This window comes from Contarinia nasturtii, unplaced genomic scaffold, assembly GCF_009176525.2.
Source record: "Contarinia nasturtii isolate CC-2019 unplaced genomic scaffold, AAFC_CNas_1.1 Cnas_scaffold_187, whole genome shotgun sequence".
NCBI classification, from domain to species: Eukaryota; Metazoa; Arthropoda; class Insecta; order Diptera; family Cecidomyiidae; genus Contarinia; species Contarinia nasturtii.
Window position 1 is genome coordinate 8,524,869 of NW_022197544.1, and position 20,442 is coordinate 8,545,310.

The window sequence follows — 20,442 nt, forward strand, 5'->3', positions numbered from 1 at the left end:
AATGCATTATGGATTGCAGCATCATAAATTTTCTCGACGATTTTACGCGATTGAATTTTGGTGTATATGGAGTTTTTTTCTACGTCGGGCGAATGATGATTATTTTTTTTTTTTTCTCGAGTGGTTTTTGTCTCTGCTGATGGATGATGAAGATGTTAATGATAATGATTCAACGAAACGATGTATTTTTTTCATTTATTCTGACATTCGTTGACGCTTACAATCTGTGTATAGTAAACTATTTATAACCGGTGACATACTTCGATCCCGGCTTGCATGCTCATTGCCATTACTATTACCGTGTGACTGAAATTGAAATGGATACGTATGTATGTGTGTGAGAGTGAGATTAATTTAAATCAATTTGTATATCAACAAAATGATATTATTTAAAAGGGTGAATACTCACTGTTGTGTTAATGGTGTTATTTATTGATGTATTTATACTGATACCGCCGTTATTTTCTTGTTCTTCTAAAAATCGATCCATATAATCGGTGAGCCCTGGATGTAAGTTGTATTTTTTCTTCTCAAGACGTGCTTTATTCGCAAATATATCATGTCGTTCGGTTTTTTTCCACAAATAATAAAATTGAACGAGTTCACTAACTGATCGTGTTCGCACCTTTGACTGTTGAATTGCATGAAAATCTTTGCCATATACACGTAAACCACTCTCAAAATTCCGACACTCTTCTTCCGACCATAGGGTATTTTCGATGGGCGATTGATTCGATGCGGTTGCTGCAACGGCCACCGCTGTTTGCGGTATTGTTGCATTTAAACGCCTTCGACGCAACGCCTCTTCTGTATTATGACCACATTGAAGCAATAAGAATAATGAACCTTCGTCATCACGAAGATGAACACCGTTTGGTAGTGTTAATGATGGTTTTTGATTCGAACATTGTGATATTGGCGATGCCGGCGATTGTGATGATGGTGAACCAACAATTACTGGTATGCTCGCTTTTTGTAAATACGATTCAATATCACATTCTTGCAATTGAGATGGATCCCAAACCAATTTATCCTCATTTTCATATGGTAACGCATCGTCGTAACGACACAAACCTTCGGGAATTTGAGCTTGATACTCACTGCCAACCATGATTTTCTGTAAATAACGCATATAAATGATTACATTTTTTTTATATAATAAAACACCTTTTTATGGTTGTAAGAGAAAATAATAAAAGAATGTACCTTTTTAAATTCATCCTCTTCCGGACTATAATCAATGTCCTCTTCTTCTTCGTCGTCACTGTTTGGCTGAGAACTAGCTGTGAATAAAAATGATTTTTTTCAATTTAATAATTTTTCAATTCAATAGAGTTTGGGAACCACTGTTACCGATTACATACAATATAGTCAGAGATAACTTACCTCGTAAAAGTCGTGGCTCATTGGTTTTATACGTTTCGGGATATAGTTTTTTCAATTCAGACTCCTCCTCTTCGGATTCTTCTTCATCTAGAATATTCAGAAATTGAAATCAAATTACAATAAAAAAATGAAATAAAAATGAATCTAAATAAGTGACGTCACATCAATTTGAATTTTTTAAACACCGGATTATTCGACAGAATTTTTTTTTTACATTTTAAATACAATTCATCGAAATTCGGAGTAAAGGTCATGTTTATAATGATATGACTATAATCATTTTGTCTCTTTTTCTCTAATTTTGTTTAATCTGCGTTTCGTTAAACAAACCAAAATTCATACCTTTATCCAATGTTTCTTCAACTGTCTCATCTTCATTGGGCTTTTTAATTTCGTCATTTTTGATAATTGTTGAATCCAATTTTGTATCACTCTCTTCATCTGGAAATTTTATTTTTTGTTTTAAAAAAAATTATGCTCAAAAATGACAATTGCTAAAAATACCTCTATCATTGGTATCCGAAGAATTCTTCGGATCTAATTTCGATTGGTTGTCATTTTTAGAATTATTTTCTTTGTCATTGCCACAGCTAATTTCGTTCGACTCTTGTTTAATCTCAGTTTTCGTTGGTTCTACTTCCTCCACCACCACCACCATTGATGATTGGCCACGGTCTTTTTCATTCACTTTTTCTACTGATTCATCTTCTTCTTTCACATTTTTACTAGGTTCCGATGGAGTTTCTTCCTTTATTTCTTCATCTTTGACCGGTGTGTCTGTGTTAGGTTTTATTTCAGTTGTGGTTTCTGTTTCGGCTATAGCAGAACGTTGTTCCGATTGTTCATCCTTGGCTTTATCGCTGGTCGATGTTTCTGGTGTGTTTTTCATCGTGTCTGGCGGTGGCATAAGTGTTTTATCAATGCCAGCATTTCGTGATGTTTTCGATTTTCGTTTTCCGCCCGTTGGCGTGAACGTATGAATCGGTGGCGTTACACAATTATATAATGCTAATAATTCCTCAATTGGCATATCTCCTTCCTATTTGATGAAAAATAGTTGAAAATTTAGGGTTGTAGGTATTTCATCATCTAACGAAATCACATTGTTTGATTTGCAAAATGGTTACTCACTTTTTGTAAACTATTTAATTCGGCATTTGGATCTTGTGCTTCGGTTGATGCCATTTTTTCTTCTAATTCGAGGGTGCTCTCATCATCAAAGTCGTTGACCATCATCTCCAATGATGGTTCGAATAGTTTGTCATCGCTGGTATTGGGATCGGTGCCACTGTCATCTTTGCTCGTACTTCGATTTCCCCTCGAACTGGACGCACTATCATTTGTGCTTTTCCTCGATGCCATTGTATGTCTTCTCAAAAATCACCAAAAATCTAAAGAACAAGAAAAAAGTGGCATGAAAGCGTCAGTAAATGGGGATAAAAATAATTGGCGGCAAAACAAAAACTCTTTCCATTTGTTAAAATCGACTCGCATAATCTATAGAAATTCATCAAGCAAAATGAGTCGCTTCTGACGAAACAAAAAGGCGCACAAAATTTTGTTGTTAGTTTATTTTCATGAGCGTGTGTCTTTACCTGAGCGAAATTCAATAGGACGCCTGTGAATGAATTCGGTGTATACACGGTCACACAAAATAAATATGCGAATAGATATATGCGAATGACAATTCCAAAATATACGACATATAAATCCTTTAGCAGCCTATGACTTTAAAATTATTTTCGAAATTCTTTGGATCGGGGAAATTTTTGTTTCGGTGGTGTGAATTGTTCTTATTGTTGTTGTTTATTGTCTTGTAGATTTTACTCACGCACGCTCTCTCTCTCTCACAAACAAACGAATATTTTTTTTTAAAACCGTCTAATGCATATTCGTTCGAAAAAATAATTGAATAAAAAAAAATTCTTTTAGCATTTAAAAAAAGAAGGGAAATGCACGCACATGTGAATTTGAAATATTGTTTACACTTCACTGAAACGTAAAATTTCGGATGTTTGCACGATTTGATGAAGCAATTGTTGTCGGTAATTTTTCTATGAGACAAACAAATTTTGTCAAACGATTCAGTGGTTGGCGATCAAAAACGCGCATAAAATAAAAGTCAAAACCGAGAGAGTTTTGTATACAAAATAATTCAGATTCAACTAAAAAGAAGAAGATATAGTATAATATCTTCAAACTTATACAAAAAAAAACACACAGAGTCACATACAAAACACACAAACACAAATACACAAATGCTTCAAGCATGCCATACAGACACTGGCTTCGATGAACAAAAATACAATAGATTAAATGTCAAATGGCATACAGTTTATATGCATTTTTCTACACACGCACACACACAGTCTCACATCGTGTGCAAATCGATTCGATGCCATCCATCAAATTCAAGCGTACCAACTTTCGTATATTCTAAATTTATTGATGAGCGCGCTCGTATTTCGGTACCACCAACACAAAAAAAATGAAACGATTTGCACAACCAACACACAACGTCAAATTCGACTTTTACACAAAACTTCAAACAGTGTATGACACATCGACAGATATCCAATAACATTTGTTGTCAGCAGCGCTCTGATTTATATTTCATTCGTACAGCACCCAAATTAGAAATATAGGTAAATATACTTGCATTGCTTTTGCTCTCGAATTTGGATTTAATATTTAACTTGGTTTTTTTGTGTGTTTTAGTTTTTTTTTTTAAATCTCCATCCAAAATGAGTGAAGACGATTCAAAAGTAAAATTCAAAGTAACGTTGACATCAGACCCAAAGCTGCCGTTTAAAGTGTAAGTGAAAGTGCATTTTAATCAAATGATTGCGATATGGTAATGAAGGTTTTTCTTTGTCTTTTTTTAGTTTTAGCGTATTGGCAAGTATTCCATTCACAGCTGTTGTGAAATTTGCTGCCGAAGAATTCAAAGTAGATCCAGCTACCACAGCTATCATCACAGAAGATGGTATCGGAATCAATCCACAACAAACAGCTGGAAATGTTTTCCTAAAACATGGATCAGAGCTTCGTTTAATTCCACGCGATCGGGTCGGCCACATCGATTTATAATCAGACATGACAATGGCACCAAAACAATTATCGAGAAAAAAACAAATCAAATGTGAAAATAGAAAAATCGAATTTTTCATGCATTCACAATATTTCTAATATGTTTTACCATGATTGTATGCTACATTTTTCTTGTTAATACGAAAATATCACAACAATTTATTTAAAAAAAACAAAACAAAATAAGTGCGTTAAAAATTGAATTTCATTTAAAAATGTTGTTGTCTTCGTCTGTAGTTTTCATAATGTTGTTGTGTTTCTCTCATACAGCAAAAAATGATAAACACATCGATACAAATTATGAGATAATAGATGTAGTGATACTTAAATCTTATTAAATCGAAATAAGAACTATATAAGTCACGTTTTCACGATGGTTGCACGCCAGATGTCTTTTGAGTTAAAAGTAAAAGGTATTTGTTTTTTTTTTTGTTCTTTGGAAAATTTCCATTTAAAAAAGGCAAAGAAAATGAGTTTTGCAAATAAGGTTATTTTAATAACTGGTGCCAGTTCCGGCATTGGAGCTGATGCTGCTGTTCATTTGGCTAAAAAAGGTGCTAGCATTGCTATGGTTGGTCGCAATCAAGAAAATTTGAATAGTGTTAGCGATAAAATAAAAAGTTTTGGTGCGCCGAATCCATTGATTATTGTCGCTGATGTAACAACTGGTGAAAGAATAATTGAAGAGACTGTCACTCATTTTGGACGATTGGATGTCTTCATTAACAATACTGGCATTGTGGCGCCTTATTCAATTCAAACAATAAAATTGCATGAATTCGATCGCATCATTAATGTAAATGTTCGTAGTGCTATTCATCTTTCACAATTGGCTGTTCTACATTTGGCAAAAAGTAAAGGAAACATTTTAAATGTTTCGAGTGTATACAGTACAGTTGCAAAAGCAAACACATTAGCCTATTGCATATCAAAAGCTGCAATGGATCAAATGACAAAATGTGCTGCATTATATTTGGCTTCAAAAGGCATACGGGTTAATGCAATCAATCCCGCTCACATTCGTATCCCAATAGTTGAAACCGGATTTGGTATGACACCACAGCAAGTAAAGAAATATTTTGGTTCTATGGAAAAATTGGCTCCTCTTGGTAGAATTGGTAACTGCAGTGGCGGCTTCGCATCTCACTGGAGTACTTTTGACTGTTGATGGCGGGGCGGTTATTGCAAATGCAGTTGCACAAAATGTGGTATTTTAATTAATTTGTTTTAATTCTACAAAATGAAAAAATAAATACATTCAATTTGAAAATCCTTTAGGCTTTTATGTTAGCATAGGTAATTTGATTATTTAAAAAAAAACCAAGCGTTCAGGATCGCATACATTTATGCGATAGATTGAATGATGCATGCATCATTTCATGCGCATCAAATAACGCTAACGCTGTCGTTGTACGTGCGGATCTAGTAGCACACGACGGTCTTGCTTTATTGAACATTCACATCATTACGTGTATCATATAAGCACGTGGTGCGCTGTCAGGTCCGTACTCATAGCGACATCGTTAGCGTTGTGTTTGCGTTATTTGATTCGCATCAAACGATGCATGCATCATTCAATGTATCGCATAAATGTATGCGATCCTGAACGCTTGAAAAAAACGCACACACATTTGAACTGTCACATTTCAAACAATACACAGATCCACAACACACAGTTGTTCACAGCATTGGAGGCGGTAGAATTGAAATGATTTAGAATTTCTGTTTTGCAGTTAGATCAACTTCACATACTTCATAAGATACAGGATTATTAACCCTCCTAGGTATAGAGGCGGTCCATTGGACCGAAATTTTTGAAAAAATTGAATAAAAATCGAAGTAAATTAAAAAAATTCAAAATTTCAATAATTCATGTACATACTGTTTCTATCATAAAATAATTGTATATGTTGTGGACATTTGATAAAACCAAATCTCACCTAGAACGTATAGTGGCGGTCCATTGGACCGCCCATACAAAATGCATGAAAACCTCATATAAACAGTAAAAAATAAAACAATTCAAAACTGTCAACAGTGCACATTCTGAATTTTGCGTTATAAAACGGTGCATATAGAGTAGATTCAGCAATGCAGCAAAGAATGAAAAAGAAAGAATTTGTGTATATGTGTATATAAGCTAAGAAACACAAATATGATTCGTTCGCTGTCGATCAAAAGTGTGGTTTCTGAAGATGAAATCAGTACATTTTATAACAGCACAAAAGGTGGCGTTGATCATTCAGATCAACTGTGTCATAGCTATTCATGTCAACGAGGCAGAAATCGTTGGCCTTTCTTCATGAACTTGATCAATGTATATGGACTCCACATTGTGGAGTCGCTGCTTTCATTGTTTATAATGCAAAACATGGAATTACACGAGATCGATATTCATTTCAACGCAAGAAATTTTTGATCGAATTATCGGAAGCATTGGTGTATGATCAAATAGCACGCAGATCTACTTATGGATTTAATAAAGCGCATCGAGCTGTACTCAGCACAGTTCAACAGCACCGTCAACTTCAACAACGCAAACCAAACAAGATAAAAAAAAATGTATGTCATTTATGTCCCACTAAAACCAATAAAAAGACGCGAACACAGTGCAGCAAATGTATGAAAAATGTTTGTGGTGAACTTTCCGAAAAAATTGCGATGTGTACGAACTGCACCAAAAAGCGTCCGTATGAAACTGCATCATCAGATTCCAATTGATTTTGTCATAAATTATTTATTTTCAACCTTTTTTCCCATTTAAAAAAATTTATAATGAAAATTTCAACAAAAAAAGAAATATAATTTTGTTCATTTCATAGACTTTTCATACATTTTGTATGGGCGGTCCAATGGACCGACTCTATCCGTTCAAGTTTTTTTTTCACTCTATACCTAGGAGGGTTAATCAAGTTTTACATTTAATATAACACAATTTTATTTTGAAATTCAAACTTAAATCAAAAGTACATTCATGCAAAAATGCTTATAATTACTTTATTGGATATTTTTACTAAAAACCATCATTTTTTTACTTGCTAGTAAAACTAGTAAAATTTGCGTCCTGCAGCAAAATCAAATGCTTTATTCCAATCGCGTGTTCTTTTTAATTCAAGCATTATGCTCATCGTTTGATCTAATGTCAATGCTTTATTCATTCGACATCTACGATACTGTTCCAAGGGAAGACGTGCATGACGAATATTCAATTCTTTTGCCTTAGCAATTGATAATGGTTTTTTATCACCGCGATCAACAATGCTGCTAATTACGTAATGATCATCGTTATTGTACTCTCTTAATACGTTTGGCAAATTTGGCGTGAGTAAGACGAGTTTTTCTTTCGGAAAAACTTCCGATGCATCAGCTTTGTGTATTCGGAGTGGTAGCGGTTTAGTAGTAATTGTTGGGATTTTTTTTAGTAGTGATGACCATAGCATACTTTGTTTGTCCATGCCACAAAAATTAAGCTCGTATGACTGAAAATGTCGACGATTATTTCCAAAGGCTATTGTCAATTGTTTAGCCACTTCGTTATTTTCACGTGGCGTCATGTAGTGTGAATAACTACAATCGTATATCAGTTTTGGGGCGCCCAAATGTTCATGCCACAATGTTCTGTAATAAATGTGTTTTTTTTTTTAATTTTAAATATTGAATCAGTTGAAAATTCACAACAAATTTACCGCGTATTCCTCCATTTGTCAATTGTTCGGCCGTGAATTTTTGGTATTAAAGCATTTTTGCCAAATCCATATTCGATGTATTTTTGATCACTTGCTGGTTTTTCTTCGTCAAATACACCCATTGAAGTCTTTTCTTCCTGGATTTTTTCCCGAATATTATCTTTTCCCTATGAATAAAAATGGGAGTGTTTTATTTTTGAAAAAAAAAAAAAATTCGATGATATATTTTGTTCATTTAGTTAATTTGTACATACTGATTTGGAGGCGATTGATGCTTCCGTTTTATTTAAATAATTGTAATATTTTATACGTTGATTATTTGATAGATTCATAAGATGTTGGACGTTGGTAGTGAGATATTCTACTGTTGGCACACTTTCAGCTTGATCACGTTTCAATGTAACCTAAAATTGAAATAATATTAATTTTCGAAATAAAAACACGAAAATTGTCACATATAATTACTTCATTTTGAAAGAACCTTATACGATTTTGTTGTGCCTCATCCAGCGTAGATATCCACTGTTGTACCTCATCGGGATTCTTAGAATAGAAACGTAACTGACTTGATACAGCATGTATAACGTTCCATTTTGAAGCTACTTGAATTCGCGTTGACAATAACATTGTTCTCAACATTTTCTTTCATTCAAACCTTACTAAACAACAAACCTTAGAAAAAATATTTAATATTCTTATTAAAACTTGAGCCAAACGACACTGTCTTAACCTATAGATGTCCGAGTATTAATAAAATATCATGATATCTTAATAGTTACTACTGACGAATGCTTCATTAACTATTAAAACGAATTTTAATACGAGTATCAACATGAGTAGCGTATATCAAGATCGATTATGATACGGCGTATCACAATGAGTATCAAGTATCATGATACCGAAGTTAATACGCGCCATTTGCAATTTTGCATGGATTTTAATTTTTAGTTGTGTGCTAATAGAATGTCGTTTGTAAACATTCATACAAGAGTGAGTGAGACACCATGAATATCTTATTTTACCAAGCACGATTTGGGTGACACAGATGACAAATTTTTACGTTCTGATCACACCAGATAATGTAGACCACTTAGTTGTGTTTGAGAATTGAGAAAAAAATGTATTTTTTTCACGTTTTGTGTCCTATACCGAGTCTCCGAGAGTTTCATATAAGATCGCCATGTAGATGATGAAAAATCGCGAAAAATGAAAAAAATAATTAATTTTTTTTTTCTTCGATTTACAAATACTATTAAATTTTCTGTATCATTTGGTGAAATGTTACTAAAATGTCTAACAATTGAACGAAGAATGTAATTTATCAGCAAATGTTTTTACCGATGAGAAAGTTAAATTTGGTGAAGAAAATCTTCAGAGAAGTTTGACATTTTTCATACAATACCTTTGTGTTTCGCCAAGAAAAAGAGATAATGGCAACAAATATTACATCTTGATGAAAAAAAAATAGCAGAAAAAGTCTTCAATATTTGAGTGTTTTTGCTTCGAAATATACAATATTTTGTTTTTACAAATTTGACGGATTTCAACACAATCGCAAGATTCATTGAATTGATTGTTTATATCGAATGATTGCTGACTTCTGTATCTGGTGTTTGGCATACAATATAAGACCATATTTCAAGACGTCGCATCGAAGACCGGCTAATATTGTGCTCTTGAGCTAGCTTTCTGGCACTCCTTTGGCGATTTCGGCGAATTTTGGCTTTGACTTGTTTGATGAGTTTTTGTACGAACGGATCTTTTTCTCCCGGGTTTCTTTTGTAAGTCGACAGTTCCACGTTCCTTGTATCGTTTGATAGTACGTTCAATAAATGTCATGCAAACCTGTTCGTTTTGTAGCTGTCGGAAAATATCAATGTTTCGAAAACCACGTTTGTGCAAATTTAAGATGAGTTGACGTTTCACATCCATTGTTATTGCGCCTCAAATAAACAATGAATCAAAATACACATTATCATAATAGTTAGACTAAGGATCAACAAACATAGCGGTGCAAGACCGGGTGAATCAAAAGTCATTGTACAGTCGTAAGAATGTTAAGTGAAAACCTCTCAGTTATTCTGGCCCACCCTGTATATTGATATGCACTGCATCTGAAAGTCGTTAGAAATGCTTGCGTATATACAATTCAAAGACCTCATCACAAAAAGTATTAAATAGTAATAGTAAAATTGTAAAAATGTTCAGATGTAATGTTGTTACCTTAAATCATTTGTTGATCTGCATTATTGGCGTCGTTATTGTTCGTAATTCTGTGATATTATCGTAACGATATGTATCATACCCACTAATTTCAACGATGGATCTCTCTTTTATGTAGATGTCGTCTTTCTTTTCAGCCAACCCTATTGGACAATCGTTGAATCGTTGGCCCAAGTGGTAATGGTTTCTTAAGTGTAAGCACAGCTAAATCATGACTTGTTCCATTAACATATGAAGGTAATGGAGGTTGAGGACGTTTTGTATACCAATAAAAACTAAAATTATCAAGAGGATAAAAAATGTACCTAACACTATCTACATATACTAGTCTTATTATTCCACCACTTAATCTTTCTGTTGCACCGACTCGAACCGAAATATTTTCGAATAACCAATATACATAGGTGAAAATTCACCACAACACTCAATATATTGCATACATTTGTAAGATGTAACAATTTGAGTGGATGAGATTATAATTCCGTTGCATTTAGTGGGTCCTTTCGCAAGTAGGATGGCAGCATTAAAGCAGATTCTTGACAAATCAGACTCTAACACTCGAGTATAATTTGCATTATCTTCACACTTTATTGTAGCAACGAATTGCAATCATTTGTAGTTTATTGTACTTTTGAAAAACGAACCCAAATTACCCAATATAAATTGAATTCAATTGAAGAAGGAATCAGTTAGAGTTTTTTTTATACAAGTTCAAGTATGCAAGATGCAACCGTATATACAACACAATATAATGGACAAATTTCCGAGTTTGGAGATAATAATTATTAATTATCGACTTAAGTCGCATTCAATTATTCCATTAGAAAATTGTTCGGATTTTATTCTCCTATTATGAAGAAAAGAAGTGATCGTACATCGCTTTTTATCATATTAGTGCCACTATTCGTTGTTCGATTGTAATCGTGTCCGATTTTTCACAATCGGATCGGACACGATTATAATCAGACGCCTGGGAAATAGAGCCTTAAGGGGCGGAAAAAATTTAAAGGGGTGGGGGGTCCATCGGCTAATCAAAAACTCTGGCAAATCGAAAGAATTTTTCTCTCGAAATACCATAACAAAACGGGATCTTTTCGTTTTTTTTGGAGATCACTTTTTGACGAAAATCCCTAGCAAATTGAAAGATTTTCTCCCAATAGCATAAAAAACAAGGTCTTCAATTTCCAATGAAAAATCCCTAGCAATTCGGAAGATTTCTCGGCTGCCCCCGATGGGTGGGGGGGTGTGTTAGCTCAGACGATTTAAGAGGGGAGTTATCTGGGCTTACACCCCCTGTGCCCATGTATGGCCCTAAGCGAGATTTAGCGGGCTATATCTGACACCTTTTTTACGCACTCATATTTATGTCAATTTTAGCTCGGACAAACGGGCTCTGAAAATACGTTCAAACCCAATATGGCACCTGCACAGAGCTACTTAACAATAATCCAAAAAGATCATCAAAACGGTAGCCTAATTCATAAAAATCAAACGCATTCTCCTCAAAGCCAATGTATTTTATATTGAATACATTCGAACGCGTTCATCGTATTATATGGAAAAGCCGAACAATCGTCAGTCGTTTTTCAAAAACATTCGCTTGGTTCGATTGTAGTGGCTACTGAACAGAAAAAGAAATAAAAAAAAATGTTCACAATTAATATTAATTAAGCAAACAAAAATGTAATGTTTTTTATCTATTTTAACGTTGAAAAATGTAACGCTTTCACCCATTTCGGTGGTCATTTTCGTGTCAAATGGAAAGTAGATTATAGGCATAAATAGTTTACAATCGATATCAATTTTCTATAGAAAAAAATGATGATTTTTCAACTGTTCTTATAAGACTTCTTCAAAGAGCTAACGTTTTTGTTTTACAGTTTTGGATGCCTTTTCGGAAATGTTGGTGGAAGTGGCTATTTCAGACGCTGAAGAATATCCATGAACATTACATTCAGTTTTGCTTTCGTTGGTTTACATACATTTCTATACACACATAGTATGACTTTGTATGATACAGTTTCTTACTACTTCTTATGTTAATAAACAAAACGATTGGCAAGCGAAGCGAGTGAAAAGGATGAATAAACAAAAAATTCATGGTTATTGAATTTTTGTAAACATTATCGTTATAAGCGTCGTATTTCTTTTCACTCATTGTTTAGATGTATAGAATGGTGTTGTTGTTGTGCGTTTGAAGAAAAAAATCAACACAACATTTCAATGTGAATAAGTTTTCATGGAAAAGAGCATGCGAATGTGTTGTGTTCAAGTAACTCAGATTCGGTTTTTGTATTAGTATTAACACATCGCATCGGCATCTCAATTGAATTTGTATGACATTTGTTGTTGGTCACATTGCCCATTTACAGAATTTAGTTGCTGTCACAACGAAAATCGCATTGGCCCTCATTTTTTTGTTAATTATTTCGCTGCTTTTGGCTTTTATTTTGCTTGATTCTGTTCAGTGATTGTTGTGCGGTTAATTAGAAATCTAGAATCATTCGCAAACATTGTGTTCGGCATACAATCAAATAAAATCATCATTTATTTTCCGCTCATTCTCAAATCAATATGCATTTTTGTGCGATTTTAAAATAAATGGAAGCATTTACGGTGAATTTTGAGTTTGCTTCTGTTTTTAGTTTAAAATAACAGAACATCCACAAAATAGCAACGTAAAGAAATCCAAATTTCATCACCATTTGTGTCAATCGTTCGATCAACGCAGTGAATTTGTTTATTGTATTTTTTGGTGAATGTTGCTTCATTGTTTCTAAGAAAGAGAATTCATATCAAAATGTGAAATTCGAATGATCCAAATTGGAATGAAGTGTGCTTGAAAATTGTCACATCATCAAATTGAGGCACACATTTGTAACGCAACGAAACGATGATTTAAGACTGTGTGATAAACTGCAAGGATTTTTCGCAAACGAGAATCATTTTGATCTAGGGGTTTGCATGTATTTTTATTCGATGATATTTGCTTTCATATCGGTGAAAGATCGGCATATCTGTAAAATATCGTTAATATTCGGGTATTTTTTGATACTTAATTGTTCTGGAAGTGGGTTTTGGTGGATCCACAGGATCATCAGAACCGCTCCCAGTTCTGGAAGTGGGTTTTGGTGGATCCTCTGGATCGACCAGACCATGGTTTGACAATGCCCTGACCCATCCTGAGGGTCCACTTCCAGACCTGGGAGCGGTTCTGAACGATCCTGAGGATCCACCAAAGCCCACTTCCAGAACAAAGACACTTCGCATATCGGCGAATATCGGTGGATTTTTGGCACAAAATAGTGAAATCGGTAAAGATTTGCATGATTTGTAAAAATTTGTATTATTTGTTATACTGTTGTTTATTCGTCGAATTCGTGAAAGAAAATCTTACATGAAAACCCCTAGATTTTGATCGTTGACAGTTTCAGTTCAGACAACATACTCGTTGGGTGAGGTTCAGAATATAAAGTGCATACGATCGATTTGAAACAAAAGAAAGGTGAAAACTGAAGCGCAAGAAAGAAGGAGAGTATGAAAACACACAAAATAGGACCGTCAAACAAACCCTGAACACCATTTTGCGTCAAAAATTTCGCAAAAGTTTTCGTATTTTAGTGTTCACATGGTGCCTCGCAGCAACGCGCATTTCCACACTGGCCTCATTGTTGCTACTTTATTACGCAAACAAAGCCATCGACCAGGATGAATGCGACGAAAATACAGACTTTTTCGATGGCAATGGCAAAGAGGTAATTTATAATTACTTCCACGATGTACTCTACGGAAACCATCAAAATTTGCCGTTTGAATTTTTGTCGATCGTGAGACGAGCCTGTCCTCGTTTTATTTGGCCCCATCGTCATGGCATGGGAAATGCATTCAATGCAATTGTCGATCAATACATCAAGAATGTTCAAACCAATCTTAACACCTGGTGCAAATCCCACATAAAGAAGCTTTTCACTATGAAACAATACGAGTTGAATCGAATGCTACGGATTCATAGTACTGATGAACAGTTAATCACAGACAAAGATGTGAATCATGCTGTGTCTGCTGTAGTACATCAATATTATGCACGAACAACAGGAATTCGAACGCACAACATGTATATGTTGTCAAAGAAAACTGGTTTGCGTCACTTCGTTTTTTCTTGAAAATTCAACGTGCGATCGACGAATTTCATCGAAATAATAATTATCTGTGTTCATTGTGGGAGAAATATCGAAACAATCGTAATTTGCCAAAGCCATCTGAGCCCGCACCACCGAAAATAGGAAATTTCAATGCAATTCCAATATGCGACAACCAACTAAAACACATCAGCATTGATCACACGCAATTCTATTTCATGGCATGCAAAATTGGTGCACTGAAAAGACGTAAAGGAAAACATGGCAAAATTAACATCAGCTATGCGGAGTACAAGGAGAATCCATTTTCCTGTTGGAACTACGTATTCGACATGCACAAAATTAAGAAGCTCGGCAAAGGAAAAGAATTCGCATTTCTCGCTCTCACCGACAACGTGGCAGTGTCATTGGTGTACATCGAACCAAGAAAACCTGAGTCGACCGGATTATCATGGGAACGAATTCGTCACATGTTCGAAGTTCTCAAGTGTTTCGTTTATGAAATTGGCATTGATCCGGGTTTTCGCACATGGAATGCCACTGTTCGTCGTCACATTGAAACCGACACAGAGGTAAATATTTCAAATGTGTTTTTTTGTATCCCCAGTTATTAGTGATTTTGATGTGTTGAATTGATTGTATCGAAACAATGCCATATTCATTCAATTTATTTGTATGGTTTTTTTTGTCGTTTTTGTGCTATAGGAAAACATCACCGTTGACGCAAGAGAATACCACTGGCTGGCTCGATACAATCAGAGCGAGAAAAAAGGAAAAAGATATCGAAAGGAATTCCAGGAAGAGGAAAGAGCGCACATGGAATCGTTCATTTTCATGCCATCTCCAAAAGGAAAATTTGTTTGGAAATTTTACATCGAAACTCGAGTCGCAATGATGGACAAAGCCCTTGCTGTGTATTCGCAACGAAAATATGTTCGGTTAAAATTCGATCATTACTCTGATTCTGTTCATGCAAGTGATGAAACAGCCAAAATGTTGACAAATGGAAAACCAACTATGGCATACATCGGTGCTAGTGGTAGTGCTGCGAACTCACCTATCGGCATTAAATAATGTATCATGTACAAAGGTAATCGAAATTGATTTATTAGATTTTGTTTGAATGTTTATTATTTGGTTCGTTGTGTTTTCAATGATAGGACATTGTGAGGTGTTCGGTGAAGAAATCCATCCATCACTGAAACCACCTCATGCCCAGCTACCTGATGAGCCAGCCGATGAAGACGACAATTGGTACGACGAATGGTTCTATGAGAACTACGACGAGTGGTACAACGAAGCGGATAACGGCGAAGGCATTTGGGAGGAAGACCAGTTTGGAAATATCATCGTGCATATGCTTGACAATTAATAAACAAACACCGACGTCATTTAGTATTAAGATTAGAAAAAATAATGTAACGAATGTTACTTAGCTAGGCTTGATTTAGTATACATAAGTGTGCTATCTGTGGCCTTGCAAACTAATTAGATAATAATTAGGTCTTGATGAATCCAATTTTGGATCATTGAGATAGTCGTACAACTGCACCGCGTACATCTCGTACGTTTGTAGGTGAGTAGAGTTCATTGAAAAAAGCGCTACTGATAACTATGAATCAAATCAACTTTTATATTATACTAATTGATTTTTTTCTCTTTTTCTCTTCCATTGGTGACGTTGAATATGACTGAAACTACACACAAATCCGGGCCCAATTTTGACTGTGAACATATGCCTGGAATGGATGATTTTGCGCCAACAATTGTTCCATCATTTGTTTTTTTAATCATCTCTGTTTATTTATTTTTTTATAATATACCTATATAAGAATTACATAATTTGTTTTTCCTTCTTCTTTTTCTTTATATTCAATGAAAAAATGGATTCAACAGTTGATTCTTTTTTTGTTTTAATCAATATGAACATTAGAACATTACAAAAAAAAAACTGTGACGGGAGGAGAAAAAAGATCAATAAATTGTTTGTTGAATTACCAAAAAGAAAACAGATTGTAATACGAAAAATGTCCTAAGAACAAATCTAAATTTTTAATTTTCGAACATTTTACAAATTTTCTTTGAATATATCCAATTTGTGTTTTTTTCTTCTCTCTTTCTTCTTCGTTTTTTTATTCATTAAAAATAAGTAAATAATAGTGTGAGAAAATATACTTTGAGTTGTGAGTGAAAGGCGATTTTGGTAAAAAAATGTGTTTTTTTTTTCTTCATAAATTTAGTAGGTGATTTTTTTTTTCATTCTCATGTCAAACATTTTTTTTTCATTTTGGAAACAAAAACTAGGGGTATTACGACGAGCAAAACAATTTTTCTTTCATTTTTGAGTTTTTTTTGTTTGTTTTCAAAGTTTCTCACTTTTATTTATCTTCAATAACGTTTAACATTTAATAAACAAGAAAAAGAATTCAACGCGCATTTTTTGTCTTATTCAATTCTTCTTTTCACTTCTTTTTTTTCTCATCAATGAAATAGGGATATATGTTTCATTTCATTTTCATACCAATTTGCGTTTATCATTTTTTATGGGGGAATCCATATTTTCTCTTCTTTGTTTGATTAGTTACATTGTTGTTGTTGTTATTGTTTTTGTCTTTTGAAGTCATTGTATGGTGTTGTGGATGTGTGTGTGTGTGTGTGTCTTTTGGTCACCGGGATGATGAGAGGGAATAAAATGAACTACATGAAAATGTATGATACAAGTGCATCGAAATGCGCATACAAATGTGCGAGTGAAATAAAACATTTTTTTTGTTGTTGCACGTATTTGCATTCGCATTATGTTTTTGTGCGCGTTTTAAAACGAAAATTGCACGAATTTATCAGCCAAAATCTCATTGATACTGTCTCTGGGTATGGAAAATAATTCGGTAGTTGCGATGAATTAAAATTGAATCGGTCGACAAATGTTCAAATCAAAAAATGAAAAAATTTAAAATACAAAACAAGACGTAAAATAAAAGACTTGAACATATGGAGACAGAAGAAAATGTTAATAAATTTTGATGCATGTGTATGTTATACACATAAATTGTAAAAAATTCATCGTTTTTGTATCATCTTATTTAACGGGGAAATCTCACGAAACGATTATATTATATATATATCTATATGTAAAACAGAGTTATCAACAAACCAATGAGTTTCATTTGAAAATTCAAATAATCTCGATGAAACGAACACAATTTTGAATACAAACGCCTATGAAAAGGAACAAAAAAAAACTGTTTCGAAACGTATTCACTAGATTCTTTTCTCTTTTCACAAAAGATTGAAAATTTTGCTCAGGTCAGAGTGGAGATGTGGCGTGATTCGTTGAAAACTCTGAGTTAAAGCCTTACTCCTTTTTTCGATTTGGTTTTGAATGAAATTATAAGCGGAAACAAATAATAGACAGTTTGGAATTGCTATGCGATCAAAAATGGTGGTTGTAGCGAAAAAAGGCGTAATACTTGATTTTACTCACTGACGGTATTTCGTTGAATAAATCAAAAACGTGTTTTTCCTTACTTTTTTTGTTTCAAATTTGACGTTTGCGGCTTTTAAGCGCTTGTAGTTTTGTTCACATTTTACACACACCGATTATGACATCTTTTTCCATAAATTTTGTTTGTGATTTGATTGAGTAGTGTGCTTTCTTTTTTTTACTACACATAATTACAATATATTTCTATTCATAAAATCTTTTTTTTTCACATTGTTCCTCCTGCCCATGAATTGGTTCTAAATTTCTCCCTTTATCTCATTTTTTTAGTCAATTTGACGATTTTATTTAACTTTTTCTGTTTGTAATTTCTCTCTCTTGGTTTTTTTGTTAATCTGTGTGATTGGCTTTACAGTGTGTGAATCCATTTGAGTTTTCACTTTTCGAATTTTTTTCTTCTTATTTAGCTTAAAAATTGTGTGTTTTTTTAATTCTTCTTTTTCTTTGTAATTTTTTATGATCATGTTATTTTATTATGATTTGTATTTCATCCAATTTATTTTAAATTTTGTGTTGTGGATTCTCTTTTTTTAAATTTGTATGTGGTTTCTTTTTCTGAATGAGATTTTATGTGTAATGCATGTGTTTGTTTTGTGGTTGATGGTTAATATGTGACTTCATTTGTGTGTGTTTGTGTTTTGTTTTGTTTTCTCGTCTTGCAGCAATTACAATTTATAAAATCACACACAACGTTTTTTTCTTCTGCTTCTGCTTCTTTTCCGGTGATTTCTTATTTATTTGTCTCACTAAGTCATAAAATATCTGCGGAAGAAAGGCGATAAAAGAAATTTTTCATTATTTTGGAACTTGACTCATGAATAAGCGATGACTTTTTTGTAGTGGGAGTTGAGTCTGTGATAATTCAAGCAAAAATCACTTACATCGTTAACATTAATTTTAGCTTTGGCTGATGTTTCCATAAAAGCACAATTGAATTGATTGGCTAAACCTTTTCCCAAATCCTTGCCGACCACTCGTTCTTCTTCTAAATCGCATTTGTTGCCTACCAGTACCATCGGCACATCATCGGTATCCTGAAAACGTAGATGAAAAATGCATTGTTTGAAAAAATATATGTCTCATTTCCGTCAACAAAATTGAACATTAATTGAAAATTTTGGCTTGAGAGAACCGCCAGAATCATCGCCGAATTGAAATCACTTACTTTGACACGCAATATTTGTTCCCTTAGATCTTGCAAATCATTAAATGTTGATTGTGCGGTAATTGAATACACTAAAACAAATCCCTGGCCATTTTTCATGTACAAGTCACGCATTGCTGTGAATTGTTCCTGTATAAAATTGAAAAAGAGAGAGAAAGAGAATGAGTAAATGTTAGCTGTATGATATGAATTTATTTGATTGATAGCGATGGGTGCTTGTGAAGAGTGTGAGTGTATATTTACCGTTCCGGCTGTATCCAGTATTTCGAGCATGCATTGTTGTCCATCAACTTCGACTTGCTTCCGGTAGCTGTCCTCGATGGTTGGATCGTATTTCTCTACAAAAATTCCTTGAACAAATTGCACTGTGAGCGCTGATTTGCCAACACCACCACTACCCAGAACGACAATTTTATATTCACGCATCTTTTTGTCTTTCTTTTCTTTAATTCAATTTCCACTTGTTCAATAATTCAAATTCAATAAATGAATGTTGTGCCAATGATGATCGTTTTTGTTGTTGTTGTTGCTACAATTGCCTGTTGCTCAGTGTGTTCTATCGTACACTTTTTGGTCTGCACTTCCGGTACTCTTTTTCTCTCCGATCACAATCACAACGGATCACCCCTTCACGGTCTATTATGGATGGGTGTGTTTTGTGTATGTATGTGTATATCGTCTCTCAGTCCAGTAAATTTCGAATGGAAATAATTACGTTTCACCAGTCCAAGCTGAAATCTGTCACACAGAGAGAGTGAGAGAACAAAAGAAAAAGAAACAAATTAAATAAGCAACGATAAAGAAACGACATTCAATGAATAAAACATTACACACTGTGCAGATGCACTTCAAACAATAATTCATTTAAAACTCGAGAATAAAAACAAAAATCTCTCTCGCGCACACACACGCACACCATTCAATCGACGACAAAAAAAAACAACAACAACAACATGATTAAATAAAAAATAAAAACACTTTGTAAACAAGGAGCGGGACGGATGTAAATTAGATAAACGTCCAACCGCAGTGGCGAACAATTTGAGTTTGTGCGCACGAGAGTTGAATTTGAATTAGCTGAAATAATAATATGACGCGATAAAATAAGAAGAAAATGAAAATGTTATTCATATAAAAAGAATTAAAATTTCACTCGCATAAGTTTGACCTCTCTGTATATTTTCTGCCTCTATTTTATTCACAATCTCTCTCTCTCTCTCTCTCTCTCTCTCTCTCTCTCTCTCTCTCTCT

General features: G+C 34.0%; 6 protein-coding genes across 9 annotated transcripts in view; 2 read left to right on the top strand and 4 right to left on the bottom strand.

The window, feature by feature from the left end:
* LOC116352054 overlaps positions 1-20,442 on the bottom strand; it is a 587,314-nt gene that overhangs the window by 293,785 nt on the left and 273,087 nt on the right. The gene's annotated exons all lie outside the window — the stretch shown is intronic.
* Positions 100-3,617, bottom strand: LOC116352059 (mesoderm induction early response protein 1). The gene is made up of 8 exons (XM_031784319.1): positions 2,982-3,617; positions 2,518-2,777; positions 1,891-2,425; positions 1,729-1,827; positions 1,387-1,473; positions 1,207-1,283; positions 410-1,117; positions 100-306 (listed from the first exon to the last, which is right to left on the bottom strand). Exons 2-8 carry the CDS (start codon positions 2,746-2,748, stop codon positions 196-198), a joined length of 1,848 nt encoding a protein of 615 aa, XP_031640179.1. The 5' UTR covers positions 2,749-2,777; positions 2,982-3,617; the 3' UTR covers positions 100-195.
* Positions 3,907-4,659, top strand: LOC116352113 (ubiquitin-fold modifier 1). Its single transcript, XM_031784419.1, has 3 exons — positions 3,907-4,031; positions 4,105-4,201; positions 4,272-4,659. The coding sequence occupies exons 2-3, from the start codon at positions 4,131-4,133 to the stop codon at positions 4,474-4,476; spliced, it is 276 nt and encodes a 91-aa protein (XP_031640279.1). The 5' UTR covers positions 3,907-4,031; positions 4,105-4,130; the 3' UTR covers positions 4,477-4,659.
* On the top strand, positions 4,705-5,801 carry LOC116352096 (uncharacterized oxidoreductase SERP2049-like). Its single transcript, XM_031784392.1, has one exon. It carries the CDS (start codon positions 4,850-4,852, stop codon positions 5,642-5,644), a length of 795 nt encoding a protein of 264 aa, XP_031640252.1. The 5' UTR covers positions 4,705-4,849; the 3' UTR covers positions 5,645-5,801.
* LOC116352085 (mitochondrial ribonuclease P protein 1 homolog) lies at positions 7,448-9,301 on the bottom strand. The gene is made up of 4 exons (XM_031784374.1): positions 8,628-9,301; positions 8,417-8,566; positions 8,163-8,329; positions 7,448-8,094 (listed from the first exon to the last, which is right to left on the bottom strand). The coding sequence occupies exons 1-4, from the start codon at positions 8,799-8,801 to the stop codon at positions 7,524-7,526; spliced, it is 1,062 nt and encodes a 353-aa protein (XP_031640234.1). The 5' UTR covers positions 8,802-9,301; the 3' UTR covers positions 7,448-7,523.
* LOC116352105 (ras-related protein Rap1) overlaps positions 17,087-20,442 on the bottom strand; it is a 9,835-nt gene continuing 6,479 nt past the window's right edge. For all 4 annotated transcript variants that reach the window (XM_031784410.1, XM_031784411.1, XM_031784409.1 and 1 more), the window contains exons 2-5: positions 19,435-19,929; positions 19,192-19,320; positions 18,908-19,060; positions 17,087-18,788 (exon numbers count right to left, since the gene is read on the bottom strand). In XM_031784410.1, coding sequence (XP_031640270.1) covers positions 18,699-18,788; positions 18,908-19,060; positions 19,192-19,320; positions 19,435-19,617 — 555 coding nt within the window. In that variant the 5' untranslated portion in view covers positions 19,618-19,929 and the 3' untranslated portion in view covers positions 17,087-18,698. The remainder of the gene's footprint in view (positions 18,789-18,907; positions 19,061-19,191; positions 19,321-19,434; positions 19,930-20,442) is intronic.